A 21630-nucleotide genomic window follows, 5' to 3' on the forward strand; every position below is an offset into this window, starting at 1 on the left:
ACAATTGAGCTTGTTTTTCCCGATTTTCGCAATATATAACTCCTCGCGTTGGTTAAGGTATAAGTCTCAAAATATTGCCAAAACGGCTCTACATTTATGCATCCGTAGATAAGAGCCCTTTAGCAGCATATATGCAGATTTTTTACCAACACAAAAAGTACTATGTTTGATGTACTGTATCTCGTTATTTTTTGACACTGGTACCTAAATTTACCACGGATTATCATCTGACAAAAAATCGCCTTAACAGCATTTTCACAATTAAATAAGTAGGAATCTTAAACGACACCGCAAAAAGCTAAATATAGGATCTGCATGCATTTTAAACATATTTAAATTTTAAAGCATTCTATCCAAAGAACCAGCGCATTCCACCATTCGTCCAAGCACTAATTTCGTTTCTCAAACTCCAACGGGTATACCCTAACCCTAAAATGCGCAAGAGCACCGGCACGAGTAGGCTAACTAGCCGGCTCCAGGGACTAATCTCCTAAGTGCGTACCCGGCCCGCCCGTGGGGGGGTTCATTAAAAATTCATTCGTATTTCGGAGCGCCGTAATCAGCCGCGGGGAGGCGCGCTCTGTTTTCTTCGTTATCTATCATGATTTATAGCTAACTATACTTGTTTATAGTTTTTGTTTACATTTTTGTAGTTCTAATTATAGATTGGTAATGTTATGCTGACGTTTTCGCTATATCTACTATTTAACCTTTAAGTGTTAATCATTTAAATAAATTAATTTACCCATAACGCTAAGTATAATCATATCACCATTTTTAGAGCTCCGCACAAAACTGTTCGCGGAGCTCTTATGGAATCACTTCGGTCTTGCAAATCGGTTATTTCATCTTTTGTTGCATTCTTAGTGATTTCTAAATATAAGTTAGATAAAGGGCAATAATAATAAAAGTATAAATGTAGATTTTTTTTAGCATAACACTTGACGTCAAATGACGTTGATGGCGTCTAAAGACGGCTCTCCATCTACACCAAATATGATTTTTTTTGGCAAGCAAAGGGTTTATTTCAATTGTAGTTTTTTCGCGATTGATAATTAATGTTAATGTACGAGTAAGTAGTGGTTCGGATGTTGGTTTCGACATTTTTCCCTATCGGGTGGTAGGGGACTCCCCATTCCATTGGTTCTTTGATCTCTACTATGTATTTGTATTCATGACTATCCGAATTAAACTCTAAATGAGTAAGCAACTGCCGTACTTGTTGTTTCAATTTAGGTTTAACTTATATTACAGCGTATACGTCTCGAAGAATTTACAAAATTATCAAACCTATATATAATTAAACATTTTAACTAGGTATAGTATATTATAATCTGTAAAAAGGAACCCCTAGACTCTCTTTAGATGATTAACCAAAATAAAAAAAGAGTAGACGTCTAATGTTTAGAGACAAAAATAATATGCAATTCATACCTTTTATACTTTAAATTTTAAACGATGTCGATCCAAAACTCTTTGTAAAATCGACCTGCGTTCGACTCGAGTTCGCATGGTAGCGCTTCGAGGGCCCGCCCCCATCTCGGCCACCTAATCTCCCCCACCCCCTCGTGACGTCACCACTCATAGGTTTTTTGGCAATGAAAAAGAAATGATAAAGCCCCCTCAGATTATACGTTTTTCACTTTTTTCGAACAGTCTCGCGCGAGACGAGACGCCGTTATATAGGTCATTGTTTTGTTTGTTTCCAAAAACATATGCGCATAATCAGTTGGCCTGATTCTACTTGCCTACTGTGGACTGATATCGCCGGTTGCCAGGGGACTGTTTAAGCTTTTTACTCGACTGACAAAGAAGGGTAATGTTTTCGATATTAGCACAATTTTCTTTTTGTCGCGTTCGGCATCCTAAACTGCTTGACGTGTAATAACGTTTGTGATGTCGCCAGACTCCTTAAAGTATGTAGTACAAATTACTTAAGCAATAGTTTAAGTGTTGGTTACCTACATAGAAATAAAACATGAAAAAATAAGCTGAGTCAAAATGTAATACTTGCGTTAGGCGTTACAGACTAACCCCCTTATTCATATACGCACTACAAACCTTAATTAGCTAATAATCGTTTGTCCTTATCTGTAATTTTAACTTATGTAGGTATGTATTTGTAAGAAAGGTATAAAACATAAATTAACTAAATCAGGCTCGTAAAGTTTTATGAATAAGAGGGTTAGAGTCGGACAAAGATAGCTCTATATGGCATTTGCTATCACAGCAATGTCATCATTAATGTCAAATTTCCATGAAAATATGACGTTTATAATCACACTCCCTCACTTTGTTCAATTCAAATTGGTGCAAATTTAGCTTAGACGGCCTCTACAGACTTGTACCATACCTGCCACTTGTCCAGATACCAATCGATCTCCATAAATCCAACCGAACCCAATATTTTAATTGACACTCGATATGATCATAAACGTCGTTTTTTTACGTTAACGGGACTAAACAGGTTTGTGAATGGCGGGGTGGGCATCAATCACACGATCAGCTGATCGCCGTTTTCCTTTTCATCTCGTACTTTATGTAATTAATAGCCCGCTGCGGGCGCTCGCGCGACGCAGTTGGTAATAGGCGTACGCGCCGTTAAGGCGAGCGGTGCCGGAGATGACTTTGGAAATTTGGGACCGTGTGGGTAACACTATTTCAACATTCTGAAACCTCATTGTGACGCGATAAGGTCTAGCTAGTCTGTTTTGTTAGTATGGTAGTAGGTACCAGTTTGCGATAATTTACTTTAAAGAAGATGTTATGTTGGTACTTTCGAAAATAAATAGTAGAATTAGATGACCGGTGTAACGTTCCTTGAAGTAAAAAAATAAACTAAGTATGTACAAACAGCAACACTCCCTAACTGTACATCAGTGGACCTTATTACAAAAGGCATAAGGTCCACCAATGTACAGTTAACAGTGTGAGCGATGGGACTTACATCAAGTTGTTACATATCTACTATTGTGTATTGACATATGTAATTCAAAAAAACACCCTGAGAAATACCAATTTTAATGTGAAAGTTGTTCAAGTTTTTAGTCTTTTTTTATTTTGAAGATAACTTTATACGTATGTTATAAATCTTTAGATTTAACATTATATTGTTATAACATTATTTGGTAAACCAGGTTCGAGCATGCCGCCCTTAACAACGATCATTCCACGATACTACGCGCCTTAAACCACAAACGTCCTTACGACCTTTCAAGCCGCGCGGGGTCCCCGAACTAGACGCCTCGATTTATGACAGTCACGTACTGATTACATGAATGAACTGCTTATGGGCTGAATCCTCCACTGCTTAGTAGATGCGGCACTCATTGCGAATGCTGATCGTGGCTTATCCACTGTTTAGTTGCTTGCTTACTTGCCAGGCGGACATCGAACCGCGCGGTAACTTCTATTGTTAAAACCGGGGGCGTTAGTTTTTAATTTCATAAATCGGCGTAGATAAAGATCGTATTGTGTATAGTTGTGAATGAAGAAGTCATAACTCATAAACTACCGTAATGATTAGGGTTTAAGAGCTTAGAAAAAACGTCATACCGCAATACAACTTTTTGTAATCATTATCCAATATTTGCGACGGGCCGGGCACGAGTCACAGTTTTTATTAACGACAAAAAATCTTTTCAGGAGCTCCGCTCCCATTGTTCGATTATTCGGCGAGAAATCCTAACAGGTGTCCGCTTAATGGGATCGTATTTAGTCAGTCGGCATTACGCTCCCATAAATACCCGCCTCAACAAGTGACAGAGGCCCGCATCACAACGGGCCCGTATAAGTATCAATTTATGAACAGAAGGGAAGGCCAGTCTTCGGTGTTTCGTATTTTTTTCCAAGTCACTCTGTTGGGTAACGGAGTAACGGAACGTGTCGAGAGGGGCCGGCTCGTATCGCTCGCTGGTTTCTCATGCAATGTTGCAACTCGCTGGAGGCTACGGTGCGCGGTGTGGGCAATACACAGTACAGAGAGCGGACTCGAGGCGTAAGCCACGCGTGTGTGGGTGACGTCAACGCGCCACTTTCTCCATACTTTCGTCGTTGGCGCGCTAAAAAACAGAGCGACTAGACGAAGACTATTAATACATGCGGGGCGACGTCGCACGCTCTGTCGCGCGAAACTATACGGAATTGTTTTCTACATGTATATACCTCGCATGCTCGCGAGCGTCGACTCTCCCTCGTCGCTACGGGCGCCGTAGCGTTCGATTATAATGATATAATTGAGTATGTTTGCTACGCTCCAGCTAGTTTGGAGCCTAGCAATAGTTAGGTAGGAGACCGGTGCATCAGGCGATCGAACGCGCCGCCAGCACGACGCTAACTCGGCGTGCAAACAACACGCGCAGCCGCTCGGAGCGAGGTCGGAGCGGCCCGGTAATGCAAATAGCCCGGCTTATTTAGCAACATTAAATTCAGCTTTAATTCGCGCAGAAACATCGAACAAGTAAAATCCATTTGTTGGCATCGTGCGCCTGTCTAATTAAGCTCTGTCATAGACTCTTCGAAGGCTCTATTACGAGCCGCCTCCAAACTTAGAGCAGACTATCAACACATTCGGTATTCGATAAGAGAGCTGAGGCGGCCGAAATTGAGTTTTGTTTTTATGGAAGCAAGGATGATATTGTGGGGCGAGATTGAAATTCAGTTCGGTTCGGTCGGTGTGACAATTACGGCGATGCGGCCCGCCCTCGCGCCGCGCCGCCGCAATCGATAGGCCTAGCGAGGGCGGGCGGGGGGCGCGGGCGCGGGCGCGGGCGGCGGCGGCTCATTACTTATGCAAAGCAGCAGTGAGCGCGCACGAGCAGCACGCCGCAGCACGCCAGCAGCCCTCGAACTGACCTTAACTCCATATCGATTATTCGACCCAAGACTCGGACTCCGACCATTCAAATATCATGAATTCAGCCGGCCGATAAAGCGGGATTGGAAACTTTTCATTCAGCCAGGATTGTAAAGCGTATAGGAAAGTTAGAAAGGGCCCTAATCTGCAAGTTGGCAATAGACTAACGGAGCCCATTACTGAATTCGGGGGCCGTCTTTGTGCGCTCCCTCCGGCGGGCCCTTCGTTACCCGCTGCAGGAAGGGTCGCCCCTGACTTTTGTCTCCTCTCCGCTATTCAGCCCGGCTCGCTACAATATTTCATTTGTGGAATACCCGCGTTAATATTTATTCACGTGGACGGGTCCGCTCCTAAACTTTTGCGACTCTGAATAGGTGCAATTTCGACTATGAGCTTTATAATTGTAGCCTAATTTTGCATTTAGTTGACCATTGTGAATTCCGCTGGGGTAAGGAAATGGGACAGAAGATACTTTAAGCAGACTCATAATCTGAAACTGCTTTTACGATTTAACTTTCAGACCTTGTGAACCATAACCGCCCCGAAATATTACTAAAAATCTGTAAAACATGTATTACCTACCTACTTTGTGCTATGCCTTTGTACCGTCACTTAACAAAAATCATTAGACACGTAGTTTATTTTTAAAACACTTAAACTAACCTGAGACCTTACAGTGCGAACGAAAAGTTCGTCAAAGTTACAGCAAACCGCCACATCATCGTGTGTCAGCGGGCAGCTTCCGCGATAAAGTTTACGCGGCAAAACTCCCGCGCTTTATAACCAAGTTTACCGGGTACACACCCCGCGGCACCGCTACCGCGCAGTATATACCATACCCGGTATATAATGTAAATTGGACGGGCTGGAGCATTGCGGGCGCGCTTGCGGCCGCCGCCGCACGTTCCGCTACCTCTGAACCTTTGTCCTCTAACTTTTTACCCTTCAGCGTAATGATTTTCAGAACACGGCTTTGATACCTCTTATTTTTTACCTCGTCCTTTACTAAATACCAAGGAGATATTAACAAATGAGGGTCCAAATGTAACTGAAATAAAATCAGATCGCAATGCGTCGAGAAATTAAGTAGGTATTTTAAAATTAAATATCGCATTATCTTATTAGTAAGTACTCGATCGGCGTATGCATTTGTTCTTCAACGATTAAAATCACCGCGGTGCCTCAGCAGTGTGTTACGCACTTTGATACGAAGCGGTATCGCGTCTTATCACGCGTTATCGCGCCAAGGTGACGGCCTGGAGCGATTGCTCAGCCACTGATAGCACACAATCATTTCTTCGCCTTTCGACATTTACACTGACAGCTTTAACGTCTTGCAATTACGAGAATTACTTTTGCACTTGCGATTTTCTTTTTATTTATCTTTATGGCGTATAGTCTAGATAAATTAAATGTTACTTTTCAGAATTTTTATGTTTATTACGCTACTTGAGCCTAGTAATGGCCGGCTATCGTATCGAATTGATAAGCAGCAACACAATCGACTTTACCGCATGCCTGAAGAAATCCATTGTTTCGATACTACATACATATGTCGGTGAATTTCAAAATTGGTAGTTTCCTTCACCTTAAATCTGAGGGCGCGAAACTTTTCAAAGTTTTCGCGCTCGGCCAATTATGTGCGAAAGGAGTATCATATCGGCGAAGGCCACGTGCTCTGTTGACGTTAACAAAGTTTCCCGATGCGGGGAAAACTTTGTGACATGTGAGTGGTAGATACTTACAATATGAACCCCTCCCGCGATCCGCACCGCCGCCGCCGTGACTCAGCGGCGCCCTCGCGCGACGTCGCCCCGTCTACCCCCGTGGAAAATTTATACCCACCCTCTCTCCGAGAGCATTAGACCCACGGCCCGCCAAATCCGACCTTATCTTGGAACATCAAAGAACGTTTTCCCTCGTATCGAACGCCCAAGACAAAGGAGCAACGCCGAATTTGCCAAAAACGAACCGTATCTCCAGAGGGATATAGTTTGTAATTTATGTGGCGGACCGAGTCATGTGCTACGAAAACGCAGTTGTGACGTCACATAGCTCGTAGGCAACTGGATTATGATTTTATAGGTTAACTAAAAATTAATTCTAATACATACTAAGTTTTGTCCAGTATTCATCTATCGGTGCAAGTAGTGATTATGTACTCTACTGTACATAGCTCTCAAAACGTAACTATACTTAGGACTATACAACATACTACTACTCGAAATTGATTCTCTTGCACCGAATAAAGAATAACAACAAAGGCATGCATGAAAAATGCCAAATTAAAGTAGGAGTCTTGTTCGCAATGCTTTTTTCTTTAGCTTAGTTAGACGGCGGGTGGCTCGGCTCTCGGCAGGCGACACAGCTCCGATCGCTCCCTTAATTCCCTGGCGCGAGGTGGCGCGACTCGAGAGCGTGTGCTCTCTCATCTCCTTAATTCGTCCTTCGCCGCAGCCCCCCGACGGGCGGCGGGCGGGGGCGGCCTCCCCTCTTCGTTAACCCGGGCTGCCCCCCTTATTTATGCCCGGCGCGTGGGGCGGGAGGGTCGGCCGGGGGCGCTCTATCGACGTCCATGTACGCTGCGTCCGTGTGCTGGTGAATTAAGAGCGAGTCGGCTTTCATTTTGCTAAAGCTTCCAAGCTCGTGTGCTCGCCTTTCAGGCGCCCCACGTCGGTGTGCGCGCCTCCACCCAACCCACATTAGACTTTACGCCGCAGCGATAAGGTTTTAAGCCGCTCGCTCCACCCCCGCTTTCAGTGTTTTATAACTTCAGAGAAGGCGAGGAGGCGGTGGAGTTTTTGTGAGTGGAAGGACTTTTTTGACGTACGTTTTTTATGTTTTACTCGGTTAGGGTTCGCTAAGATAACGACGTCTCACAGAGGGTGAAAAGCGTTCTAGCAGGAGAGACATGGTTACTGCATTGCTGTTTGAAAAAAAGAGCATGTTTACATAGCTTTCTGAAAATAAGCATATATGTTTCCTAATAGATATATCTTTAATTATGTACAGCTGAAACAAGAGTAGGTACTTACCGAAAATATAGAATTCTAGACAGTAGAAGAAAAGATAGAGCAAGTCCCAAGTTTGTTAGCAAGAGCGGGGGTGAGTGGGGTCTAAGTCTACGCACAGCGTCTTCAGAGAAAGTGAAATTTAGCACAAGTTCGGAGAAATATAACACTGCCGCTGCCTCCCCCGCCTCCAGACTTGAGGGTGGCAGCGAACGTGGCTTATAACAATTAAATTTATTCGCTCGCAGGCTTTCTATTTGTTACCTAAAACAAAAAGTTTGTCTAAACTTCGGCAAAAATACTTAGTACATATTTAGTTAGGCTCGCTCGGATGATTTTAGACTCTTAGTAGAAAAAGAATGGCTGCGCTCTCTAATCACGCCAATAAAGCTCGCCGGGGAAGCATGGCATATTAACGTACCGGGCGGAGCACGTATAGGTAGGTACATTAATTCGATGCTAGACTATACAAGAGTTAGTGCTTGCGACGTCTCATGTGGCGGGACGTTTCAGACGGTTGAACGACCTTTGTTAAGGTGTCGTTTTCGGGCAGGTTATTTAGTACGGGCGTGGGGGCAGGCGGGGTGAAACTGGGTCACTCCGGGCCAGCCACCCACCAATTATGTACACGCTCGTTACCGGACACGCGTTTTTCAATCACATACATATTTAATTGGGCATCACGATGCTGAAAATGTGTTTCAAATGCCATGTTTTACAGGCTCGGTATTCAAATTACGTTTTAGGTTATGTCTGCTCCGCTTTGGGATTTAGAGTTAACTACGTTTGTGTCTGAGTACTTTTATTCTGAGCTTTGTACTTTTTCACCCTTGGATAGATGTAGTGTAGATTCACGTAAGAAGAGTCAGGGCATTGTTGACAATGACATCCCCTCGAGGCAATGACTCCGCATTCCAGCAAACTTCAATCACGCTATACATCTCAGAGTTCCGGAACTTCTTACAAGACGGAACGTGAGCCCTAACTTGTTGCATGGATGCACCGGGGGTGGGGGCGGGCGGGCGGCCGTCTTCATAGTGAATGGGCGCGAGATGTCGTGGCCACGTGCTCGTATGGAGATCCACCATTGATAACGCGGCTTATCGCCCAACGGCCGTCGAGCCCAGGCACCTGCGAATATCGTACACAGATCGTGATGCTCTGGGTACGAGTGTAGTATTCTGTATGAGGTTATGTCTCGTTCTTCGCTAGAGACTTGATTTAAAAATAAGCATTAGTCTTGCTATTTATACTTGTATGCCTGAATGTAACACAGCTCAGTATAGGTAGGTACTAGGCTACTTTACAGTATTTTTTACGAAAAAAAATCATTAATATTAACTACTGGAAACATGTTTTCGTAAGTACTAGCGACCCGAGCGACGCGGTTAACAAATTTTACCTACACCTAAACCTTGCTCAAGAATCACTCTATTGATAGGTGAAACCCGCATGAACATCCGTTCAGCAGTTTTTGAGTTTATCGCGAACAAACACACAAACAGACAGACGCTGCGGGGGACTTTGTTTCATAAGGTGTAGTGATTTGGTTATCAGCATTATATCTTGTCAATGCTTATTTAGAAACCTTTGTGCAACTTGTCCTTTAGAAATGACGGCACAGATTTACGTTTCGTAGCAGTAGATCGCGAAAGCTTGGAAAGACGTCCCTTTTCGTAGAGTCATAAAGCAAGTCGTAGCGGAGCAATTAGCAGCGATCATAGCAAGTGCAGCCTTGACACTGACCGCCCTAATGTCGCACCGGGCATGCAAACCATCTTCATCGGACAACAATAATAGTTGTGAACGGTGAATGAACACATTAGCGCTCGGCGCCGGCGGCGGCGGCGGGCCCGCAGAGTCATTACGCGCCCCCATTAATCACTGCAACAATCGGCCGATATCTCGCTATTTACAAACGCGGGAGCACGTGCTCGCGCTCGTACTACGCCGAGTGTATTGACCCATTTAGATAGCTCGACCTTCGCGCGGCCATTGTGTGCGAAAAACATAAAAATAAGTTTTATTGCGGCGTCGTTATGCGTATCGCCGCGGCCCGTCACGCCGCGCGCCCGACAGCTGATCGCTACGTGACATTTTTATTTTATTCGCTCTCTTCCGGGGATTCTCCGAGATACGTGCCGGTGACGTCATAATCTGCTCGCGTACGCCCGCGGCCCTGATTTATTATCTTAAAAGCCAGCGGTAGCGGTGTAAACTTCCACCCCGACCGCGCACTCGTGTGATTTATGCCTCGCCCGTCCGCAATGTCAGTGTTAATCGCAGTGCCTTGAACCGGTTCATGTGACACATGTTATGTCGCCTCGGCACCTAATCAATCGCTAACTGCACTGCCCATTTATCGGCACGATAGCTCGCTCGAGCTGAGTTAGTTCCTCATGTTACGGAAATTCTCGCAACGCGGCTCATAGATTCCGAGAACTTCTCGATACTCGTAGCGAGGTTTATGCAGGCACCTTGCGCGAAAAACTCTATAAAGTTTTATAGAGGTGAATGTTGGTATTGATCAGGGATGTGTGGATCTGACGGAGGCGGCCGACATTCCACGCGGCGCGCTCAGGCGAAGGCGGTTCGGGGAAGCGTGCGTCATCTCATCTCGCGTTCTACCAACAAAAACTACAATTTTCCCTTTCAATGCATTGAGTGGTCGCAAGTCGGTGATCATAAATAAAAGCGCATAACGCCGACCGCGCACGCGTCCGCGCACTGTAAACAATGCGTTTCGGGAATTCCCTCTTTTTTGTGTGCACATTCCTGAGGGATTCCTTCTGTTTGCTTTTCTACGCTTTATTTGTTCCACTTGTCCGTCGTCACCTTGAAACCCTTTGAACGCGTATAGCGGTAAACAAATAGATCAGTAGCGCAACATTATATGAACAGAAAAAACGTACTCGCTCATCCAAATACAACGAACTGTCTACCAAGAATAAACAAGCAAAAAGTTACTACGATCGTGATGTCGCTGTTATGAATATGTAGATGCAAATGTTTACTTGTGTCTAGGTCATATTTCGGACGAAGTTTAGCTAATCTAACTTTGTACATATAACCATAAACAAATATTACGCCTTGAGTTTAAGAAACAGCATCTTCTGTTACTTCAATTGTTCAATTGTTAGATACATAGATGAGCTATTTATGAGTATAAAACAAACATATGTATGTATAAAAGTCTGCTTATTATCGAAAGAAGTAAAGAAGTCCCCCCGTCCGGGCAGTAAGTGGCCAGAGGCGTGAAATAAAAAGCTCTACGGCTCGCACGAAGCTGCGCGAGCGGCGGGCCACCAAACAGGATGTGGGACTGGTTCTGAGGCACACAGGCGCAGCGCCGCGCGTGCGCATAGCACACAGGCGCGCGCGGCCTCGCCGCGCCGCTCACGGAAATGTGCGTGCCATGCCGCGCTCAGGGTTTCTGCTTGCTGTTGCTCACTTACTCTGTTCTCTCAGGGCTGGCTCTTTGGTTTCGTAATGTAGCGTTGTAACCGGGGCTTTTTGGTGCGCCGTATGACCCACAAATTGGTCAAGTGGCGATGTTCTATTAGGTTCGATAATTATGTGTGTAAGAAATATTTTTATTCAGACAAAAGCTACTTACTCGCAAGTTGTGCGCTGCTTTTTGAGTTGAATCAAATAAGAGGTGCATGTTCCTTTCTTACCTTCATTTACGCTCATCATATCATACGTGTAGATTTGCTTTAGGAAGAACAAATGAAAATTCCAATCTCAAGGCATTCGCAATTGAGACTGTCGACTCGAAGCAATAAGGTTCGTTATAGCACGTCTCGATTTCTCAGATCGTCTGGCATTTCGTAGCCGTGCCGCAGCAAAAACCCGCATTGGAGTTTATTAAAAGTTTCCTAACTTAAAGTGTCTATAAAACCAAGCGGACAATAATACTCATTTTTACAGAATCTTCCATCATCCAGCTACTAGTAACAGACACTAGACTAGTCGAGAAGTGTCTAGTTTAATTGATGAGGTTTCAATTGGGCTGAACTGCAGTAAAGTGGTAACTCGAGCTCACTCGCTGACTGCTCTACTAAATTTTGTAAAATTTCTTGACTCTACATTCACCTACATAATAAATTTTAAAAACGTGTCAGTGCATAATAAATTTTATCAAATCTAATATAAATTGGTAGCGGAGTTTGAGCTATGTAAGCACAAAATAAATGTCAAATTATTTACTGTAGGGAAATTTTTGAGGGCTTACAGAACTTTGGCATTAAGAAAAAAATTTCGAGGAGTTACCTTTAGTGAATAACTGTGTCAGGTTTCGCTTTATAAATACCGAACAACATAGCGATACTTATTTATCTACGAGTATATCGAAAATTTAAGGTTCTACATTTTTTTTCCTAGTCTATTTGAGTGTCCCACTGCTGGGCAAAGGCCTCTCCCCTTAATGTCCAAGACTCCCGATTTGGTGTTTCCTTCGGTCAGTTAATTGTTCAGAAAGCAAAATTGTTATAAACAAGAATCCATTTTTTAACCATTTTGGAATAGTCATTGGAAACTCTTAAGTGATTTGATCAGATGCGTAAATCAATTATTATTATTATCGCAGTCAAAGATGAGCCATTTCTCGGCTCGCTAATAGCGGCTCCTTTTATGGCCTGATAAATGCAAATAATTCTCGCTAGTAATTAGACGTAGCTCGCCGTCATCTAGATAGCCTTATCGGTGCATGTTCTTGGCTGATCTGGGTTTGAAGGATGCGAGTGCAAACCCTTTATAAGGACGGTCTGAATAGTCTGATTATTGTTTTGTCTAATTACCTATTTCTCCTCGATCCTCTTTCAATTAGGGAATCTAAGTTATTATTTAATTATTTGAAGAAATTCTAAGGTTAGTCCATACTTCATGGGATTGATAAAAATTTGGATTTGGATTTGATCATCTGACGGAAAAAATTACGGTCTTATCTCCGAATAACTATAGGTACTTAGGTTCATTCTTGGTTTGTAGACCTATGATTTGGTTATTCATTTTTTTACTCTAATTTGGTGAAACTAAAACAATATATTTACAATTGAATTGGCGTTAAAAATAGTGAATAATGGTTGTAAGAAAAGACAAAAAAACATCTGGCTAAGAAATGCTGTCATATTATAAAAGCAGCTGCATTAGCTTTTTCAAACCTCATAAAATAGCACCTGTAGCCAAAGTGCGTGCATCTCGAGCAGGTCCATAACAAGCCCTGTGAATGAAACCGCCCTGGCTATGCCCAACGCTTGCTGAAAACGCTAACTATCGTAACTACGACCTCGAGGCCTCTTAATACTATAACTAAGTAAGGTCATCATTATACTGGCTGGCTCAAGGCGAATGCAAAAGCGATTGAAATACCAGCCCTCCGCTATTGTGGACGTTAATGGTTAATCGGTCATTCCGATCGCTGCGTCCGATTTCGATATTGCGGAATAAACATTCTTCACGGTTAATGCGATTTTATGAATGAACGCCGGATAAAGGAAAGGGCTGCGATTGTTCGATGATATTACAATTAAAACTCCAGTCGCGACTACAACTTTGAACGGAGCGCGCGCAGTACAGAAATATGGATGACCTAAATTCCATTTTAAATTATCTGTGGCGCGTTTTATAAAGTTTAATAAGAAATGTAAGTTCGGATGCAAAGCGCTGCAACCCCTCGATCATCGCCACGCGAGCTGGTTTCACCCCACAGCTCTACCCCATTTTATAGAGTTGGTTATAATACGACGCGCGTAGGTAGCCGAGTGTAGCGCTAGATAGAGCGGCCGTTGCGATGCGATGTTATTACCGCGCGCGTGTGTGTGTGCGCGCACACTAGCGACTCCCCCGCCCGTGCGCTGTGAGGCAATGCCAGCCGATCCGCCATCTATTCTGTCTCTACAATGCCATAGAAAGTCTCCGTTCGACTGTGGCCCGACTCGCCTCGCCGAACTTTTCCTACCTTCTCACAGATTACCGCCCCGCTGTGGACATACCGCACGACCAATCAAATTTTAGCTGGACGGTGGAATTCTTTATGGCAGTAATTTTAAATAAGCAGTAACTCCTCGCTTCTACGCTATTGCCAACGGTACGGTTATAAAACGCCGCATATCCGAGACTAGCGATAAAATAAACGTCAGACGTTTCCAAGTTTCTAGCGGAGAGAACGAGCGACGCGCTGCGCATCAGAAAAAGAACTTTACGACAAGATTAGAAAGAGCGGACGGAGCGGCAACGGCGCGCAGCCGCGTTCCAGGGGCGCGGAGCGGCAACGTCGCGCGCCAACGTCATTTACTAAATTTATTTTCATGAGCGCCAACTGCCAGCGCTGGCAATGCGATGACACTGCGGGCTCGAGCGCCGAGCGCGTGATACCGCGAATAAACTCTGTGGAATTATGTAGATATTCTATTTCTGCATATTGAAACTTGTAGTGGTCGGTCATATTTTTGCGGCTAACAGGGTCGCTCGGAGCGCACAATAGAGCGGTTCGCTTGCGATAAAGGGGTGACGCAAAGCAGGCAAGCGACCGAGTTAATGATTATTCGCAGCGTTGCGATGAGTGGCCGCTGAGTCAGCCGCTGCCGGCGCCGCCTAGCACTGCTTTGTCCCGCATTCCTCACCCCACTTCGCTGCGCGCTCCAGCTAAACTTTCAGCTCTGACACGATTCACCTAATAGCAGGAAAAATGTTCTATATATTAACAGGAACTATATATGGTATAATATTGTCGGTTTGTTTTCGCTCGGGACTCTACACCTTTCGCCTGTCATCAGATGTTTGCAAGCTAAATACGTCTAGGTAATATATGAGTGGGCTGCGAAGGCGCGTGTGGCGTGGCACCTCGTAATTGTCGCGCAGGTGCCCAAGCATCTGCCGCCTCCTGGACTTTGACTTATACCACGTCGCTTATTTATTCGCCACAGTCGACAATACCGCGGCCGTGCGCGGTGTTCATCGACTCGAAACACAGCGAATTCCCCTCAGGCTGTTAGCTAAACTAGAAATGTATACGACGCACTAATAAGTACCATTACTGCGTCGCCGTCGCTCGCCTGTCGTTATGAGCTGCAGCTGCTATGATACTTGCCAGTATTTCAAGTTTCAAATGCAGACAATTATACGTCGGCTCATCCTTTTCGCTAGATACTTAAGCGTTTATAACTTTAACTAGAATTAAAATAAACGCTGATTCAGCTTAATTATAAATTTTATAGCTTCTCAGTAAACATAATGCAACCGATTTAATACTTAAGAACCATTAAACAGGTTAAAATAAATATTATATCCTGTGCCACTAGCATTAACTGAAACGAGTCTATATTATTTACTATTTCTGCCAAAATAGAGCAGGAAAATAGACATTAAATTTATAATATAAACCCGAAGAACATTACCCTTAGCCAGTTGAACAAAAATAGTTTAACACTAGACAAGAGTTCACAGAATAGATCCTTTTTGTAAGAAATATTCTGCAGGAAAGAATGCGTTGTACTGCAGTCGGGTAAGGCCGGGTACCTGGCCGGTTGTAGGGGCCCGTACCCCAAAAAAACGAGAAGGGTCGCAGCACAATGCGGGACCCCAGGTACCCGGTACCCAACCGTATACCGCCCTTCTGTCCCATGCATTTTTAACAACGTGTATTCTTGCGTTTAGAATAGAGAATATTTCGGTGGAAGAACTTTTGCGAAATGAATTGAATATTTATTTGATCTACTCTTTGAATAAATTATTATCTGTGTAATTATTGACTTTTTCAAGTTCTGCTGAAAGATGCGTAGGTCGTATAACTCGTATATACCTAGTTATATTGTTGCGGATTATACAATTTGTTTATGACTGCAAGTATTTATTTGGTAGAGTCAGTATTTGGCACTACCAAGTCGTGTTTTTTTTTATATTATTGAAATAATCTTCATCACGTAATATGAAACTTAAATCTCCTCTATTGTTAGTTGTTCTTGAGTAGGTAACTTGAGAAAATTGAGTTAGAATTGTAATAGGAAATTAGAAATAGTTTCTATTCGTTTAGTAACAGTATTCCCAGTTCCTGAAAGTCGTAATTGTTGATTACCTAGGCACTTTGCATTCTCGTATCCCATGCGGTAATAAACGCTATTGGTAATAATTTCTCATGGCTCGAGCGGTGCGAGCGCCGGAGCAGGTTACGGTACTTTCCACGGCGCGTGGGCCGCGGCCGCGATCGCTGTTCCACTACTCACTGAACCAAATTCTTCACTCGTCTTTTGTTCATATTCGAAAATTATTGTTCTATACTCTACTCAATTGTCAACTGATTAATCCGAACTTTATCTCTTTTGAGTTGTTGATGGAATTCATTTTTGAGTCACCTTCATACAGCTACAACTCCGTGATTTGAACAATGGCACGAATAGTCGGTTCGCGTTAGGTGACCTCGCGTCGACCTCGGTCCGCTCTTAGCGTAACTTTAGTTGGTGTTTTATGTTTTGTACCTAAATGTTTGCCTTTGGTGTTGCAGGGCTCGGGCGGCGGGTGCGGCGCCAAGCGGCGCGGCGGCTCCCCGTGCGAGGGCGGCGGCAAGGTCGCGCGCTGGGAGGACTCGATAGCGAGGCTAGAGGCGGTGGCCGCCGGCGCCGGCGGCGGGGACTGCTGGCGGGAAGACGAGGAGCGGCGCGCGTGCCGCCGGCGCTGGTGCGGCGGCTGGTGCGGCGCGCACGACACCATCCGCGCCGAGAACGGCAAGTCCTACCTCGAGCTGGGCGGCGCCGCGGCGCGCGCCTGCTGCGACGGCCGCGCGGCCGGCCGATGCGCCTCCCGGCGCTGCTACCGGGAGCGGCGGCTCAAGATGATGAACCTGTGCGCGCTCAAGCTGGCGCGATTCCGCCAGACGGCGGACCCCTCGCTGCGGCGGTCGGTGCTCGTGTGCAACACGTTGCGAGGCATCGAACGCGAGATGGAGCGCGAGAGCGCCGAGGAGGCGCCTTTCGAGCCGGCGTGCGTGCCCGGCGGCGCCGCCCGCTGCGAGCTCCTGGGCGCGCGGGACCCGGCCGCCGGGCGCGCGACGCCCTTCCCCTCCCCGCCGCCGCCGGACCGCGACTCCGGCTACGGCGACGAGGAGCAGCGCACCATCGACTGGGGCTCGGTGCTGAGCCTGTCGTCCCGGTCGGCGCTGGACCCCCCCGAGGACGCGTGGCCGGACGACTGGGGCTGGAGCGAGGACAGCTTCGTGCGGCTGCTGGTGCCCACGAGTTAGTGCACGGCGCGCGGGCAGGACGCGCCCGCGCCCCCCTGAGCTGTGATACGGCCGCGCGGGCGGCGGCGGCGGCCACGGCGCGCGCCGCGAGGTGAGGCGACGCCGCGCGGCTGCCGCGCGCCGCTGCGGCCGCGCGGCTCTTCTAGTCGGTCCAGCCGGTCCGGCGTCGGCCCCGTGCCCCGTGCCCCGTGCCGTGCCCGGCGCTCGGCGCCCGGCTCCTCTTCACGAAGCGACGCCGACGCGACGCATACACGCAGTCAGTAGTTAGTATTATATAATTGCAAAAGGGAAGGTGCTAGCTTCGGACGTGACGCAGGACTTAAATGCGAGCCGAGTTATTTTTGATAGTTTTATTTCTTTAAGTGAATTCCAAACCGAAACTGAAGTGACTTAGCTAATGACGTTATGATCGTTTAAATTAAAACTCGGGTGTTTAAATTTTTTGTTGAAATTATTGTGTAATTATTAGGTAAAATGCTATATTTATTATTTCGTTGAAAGGGTAAAGTAATAGGTTGAAATTATTTCTGTCTTGATATTTTCAATGATGCATCCGTACAACGAGCGTGACTGAGTTCTATTATGTTATAAGGGCACATACGCGCGCGAGAGCGAGTCCTCCGTCCCCCTGACTTCTGTACATGTTGATGACGCTACGCACTAGGCACCTATTTGAGCCCAGATCCGTCGCAGCCCCCGGCTCGCTAGTCTGAGCCCGGAGGCCTCTCTCCCGCGCGCCGAGCCGTGTGTGGTGTGGACATGTGCCGAACGCGAGTAATACGCTAGAACTGCTGACGTATGCGACGATTGGCTACATTTACCGAGACGAACAAATCTTATATAAGTGTGTACTTAAAACTGCTGGACTTACACAGTATCTCATCCACAGTTTCTTGTGACAGCAACTGGGTGTCAATTAAATAGCCTTACCAGCTGAGAATTGTGAAAATTACGCTTCAGCAGGATCGCGCATTACCTAATTGGAACTGACCCCTTACGTGAGCTGGCGGTGAACAGGACACCTTGTTTTTATACTCACAACAATCCTTAAATCGGAATTGCATAACATAAAGCTATGTCCATACTTCGAGCGCCCTCTAGTGAACGATCGCTTACTTAAGATCGGCAAACAAACTATGTAGTAACGTTCTCATCGAATAAGTGACCATAAGTATTAACTATTTTAAACATTGAAAAACAGTTCCTATTTCTCCATAACTATAACATAGATAAAAGTATTCGGGCTATCTACACGCAGAACCAAAAGTGATTTAATTTTAGTGTCAATCCATCGTTTGCTAGAGGGCGCCCGATTATAAAGTAGGTTCAATTCATTGGTAATAGACAATGTAGAATTCAGAGGAAAAGACACTGCAATAGACGCGCGCATAGGTATTATTGGATAATTCAATGTTACAATAGGAGAGCAACCAGTCTTTCATGTTCGGATGGTGCCTGCGCCGGCGCCGGCTCCGCTGACAACGTGAGCCCGGCCGGCGCAGGGACACAGGCTCTCCCTATGGTAACTAATCGCATTAGCAAGTCCAGCTGTCCTCTTCTATTAAAAGCTGACAAGGTTACAACGCAATGTTATGCGAAATTTTACCATTACCTAGACAAAATATCTGATATAATTAATTATCATTATTTAATAGAATCAGGATGCAGCTAACGTGCGTCGAGAGCAGAGGCTAAAGAGGTGCTGCGTGGATTAGTGGTCGTTTAACTTGTTTGGAGACGTTCTGTGCTAAAGTGAACAAATATAAAATGAAATGCACAGAACTCTAAATGGAATTAGTGAATGTGGCCGAGCACACTTCTCGCGGCACCACCCTGCCCTCCGCACGGACCCGGACTGCACGGACCAAGATACCCAACACAACATAAATAGAGCAAAGTACAAATTTCAATAGAGTAAAATGCATTTAGTGCCCCGGCGCGTGTTGTCCACCGTTGTCAATTACTCAAATATTTGAATTGTGATTCGGTAGCTAATGAGAGAAAACTCTATGTTCTTAAATTTAGTGTACATAATATACGGAGTTGGGCATTAGGCGCGCGACGCGGCCGTTGTATATATGTGTAAAGTAATAATTTAATGATTGACGCGGATGGCCCCCGGCCCGCGGAGTGTTGTAACATACCACCTCCTATTCTGTCCAGTACATCTTCTCTACCGCTACACTTTATCAATTAAGATGTCACAAATTGCCAGTACAGATGTGAACAATATTCTAGATATAAACGGGTTCTGAACCCTGGATGCACTGGATAATTTCATGTTCAGCTCAAACTGTATTATTTTTGAGTTTACTTTTAAATGATATTTCGTTAAACGTGTCCGTATGGTTGTGATGGTTTACTTAAGTAAGTAAGTTAACTTGGCGGCGAACTGCCATGTTCTGACCTATGCCTAATATTTATGGACTACGCAGAGTATGTATAAGGAATTCTGAACTTTATGTATTTGTGTCGCATGTACTTGTACGATTTTGGAAGGTACTTAATAAATAGTCATCTGGAATATGTTTCTCTTGACCATAATTTTGTAATCATGTTTTAACAATCATTTTACAGACTGTGTTACAGGCATCAGACGATTTGGTACTCCCAATAAATGTAACAGTACGAACTACCATGTCATCCTGTCATTTTCATGAAAATAGTCACCAATATTGTATACATATAATTGTTAAGTATTGTGAAAATGATGCTCAATGCAAAGAAAAGCTTTTGTTGTACTTTTCCTGTCAACTAAGTATTTCTGTGTTAAGAGTTGCGTCAGGGGCACAACGTCACAATACAGCAGAAAATGTGAAGGCATTGCCTCTACAATACTCATAGCTCCAACTGTTTGAGACTGGCACTCAAGTCTTCCTCAGTGAGCCTGCTATGGTCAGTCTTATCGACACTTAATATCTACCGATACTAGTGTATTTGGATATCGATTTGAAAGAGACATGTCGTGGACGAGAGTGACCCTAGAGGGCCCGCAGCCGAGCCCGCCTTGTGCCCTGGACGCGACTGTTTATTCTCATTTGCCATAAGCCGAGCGCCGCGAGCGCATCGGGTACCTAGTTGTGACTCAGCAATAATTGTTATATGACGTTGACGATCGTACTTCTCGTGTCTTCTCTTCCTTGCGAATATTTCAAAGAAATCTTCGCAACATCATACGTAATATAAATACACGTGAATGTGGATCCTTAGCGTTTTTCATTGCCATTGGTTACCAAAAATGACAGGATTTTTTATTGAGACGTTTGTGTATAGATATTTTAGAAAGAATACTCCCATTAGAGAATTGTGAAACCGATTTGAATTACTTAACTGATATTGCACATCGAATTGTTGAATCGTTCCTCAAGTTGAGAGTTGTTCAAAACGCGTTTCGCGGGTTGTCTAATGTATGATATATAATTGTAATATATTATTGTTTAAGCTGTTGTGTCGGAAATAACAAGAACAGGAATAATTTTGTGAAACAATGGCACAAAGAATGAACATAAAAATTATATATATTATAAAAACAGAAATGTCGCTATAAGAGCAATTTTTATAATAAATATTTACTGTTGAAGAACCTCCGAGTTTTATTCAGCTGTCAGCGGCGAGCGCCGCCCGGAGCACTATATTGATCAAATAACGAATTAACGAAACGCGTGTGAATGTTTCCTATAAAAAAATCATTCCATTTAATCCACTGCTTTTTAGTAACTTTTTTCATGAGAATGATGGAAAATAAACCCAACCACACTGCAGTTATTTTAAACTCTTGTTACCTACTTTTGCATACGAATATATACCAGCCGGCCCTTTTGTTGAATTAAATATCATATGAGAATATGAGACTATATACTCACTTACCAAATGATTGTCTCATTCAGGCCAACATGAGTGAAAGAAGCGACATGGTGTTATTATTTAGCTATCGCAAGTGGTCGCAACGTTGAGAAAATGATACCATAGAAAGTATAGGTACGTAACATGGATAACATGGACTCAGCCAGCCAGTAGTTCTGAATAAGGGACTGGTCAAGTGGTCATACTAAGAGAGTGGGACAGAGGCTAGTCAAAATTACTATAGTGCAAAAGTTGAAATCAAACTATCCAGGATTATTTTATGTACCTATAGAAATTGATTTAATTTTATGATATTACCTTAAAATGCTACAAAATTGAAAATGACAAAAAATTTCAGGTTTACACAGAAAAAAATCAACGGTAGCCTGGAAAACTCTTCAGCAGTAAGTATATACCTATAGTTGACATTATAAATTAAAGTAAGCAGGAAGGTATTTACTGGTCCAAACTGGGCGCCAATTTTCTATCATTGAAGATACTAGTAGAAGTGGGATTTGAGTTTTGACCTACGAAAATAGCGCCATACTACGCACAGTACCTACATGGTACTGTCCTTTAGCTCGAGTTATTAGTGTAATGAGAACCCTAAATTAGTAACAAATACTTAATGTGCAATTAAAGGTCCTGCACTATCCTATCAGCAGCAATCGATATGATTTTCATGA

At 44.4% G+C, this 21630-nt stretch overlaps 1 protein-coding gene and 1 long non-coding RNA gene across 2 annotated transcripts in view; both read left to right on the forward strand.

Moving 5' to 3' along the window:
* LOC134799472 (uncharacterized) overlaps positions 1 to 20684 on the forward strand; it is a 29558-nt gene extending 8874 nt beyond the window's left edge. Inside the window, exon 2 of the mRNA XM_063771879.1 lies at positions 16367 to 20684. Within this exon, the coding sequence (XP_063627949.1) occupies positions 16367 to 17101 (735 nt within the window). The 3' untranslated portion in view covers positions 17102 to 20684. The remainder of the gene's footprint in view (positions 1 to 16366) is intronic.
* LOC134799485 (uncharacterized) overlaps positions 1 to 21630 on the forward strand; it is a 386600-nt gene that overhangs the window by 47732 nt on the left and 317238 nt on the right. The gene's annotated exons all lie outside the window — the stretch shown is intronic.

The sequence above is a fragment of the Cydia splendana genome, chromosome 18, assembly GCF_910591565.1.
Source record: "Cydia splendana chromosome 18, ilCydSple1.2, whole genome shotgun sequence".
Taxonomy (NCBI): Eukaryota; Metazoa; Arthropoda; class Insecta; order Lepidoptera; family Tortricidae; genus Cydia; species Cydia splendana.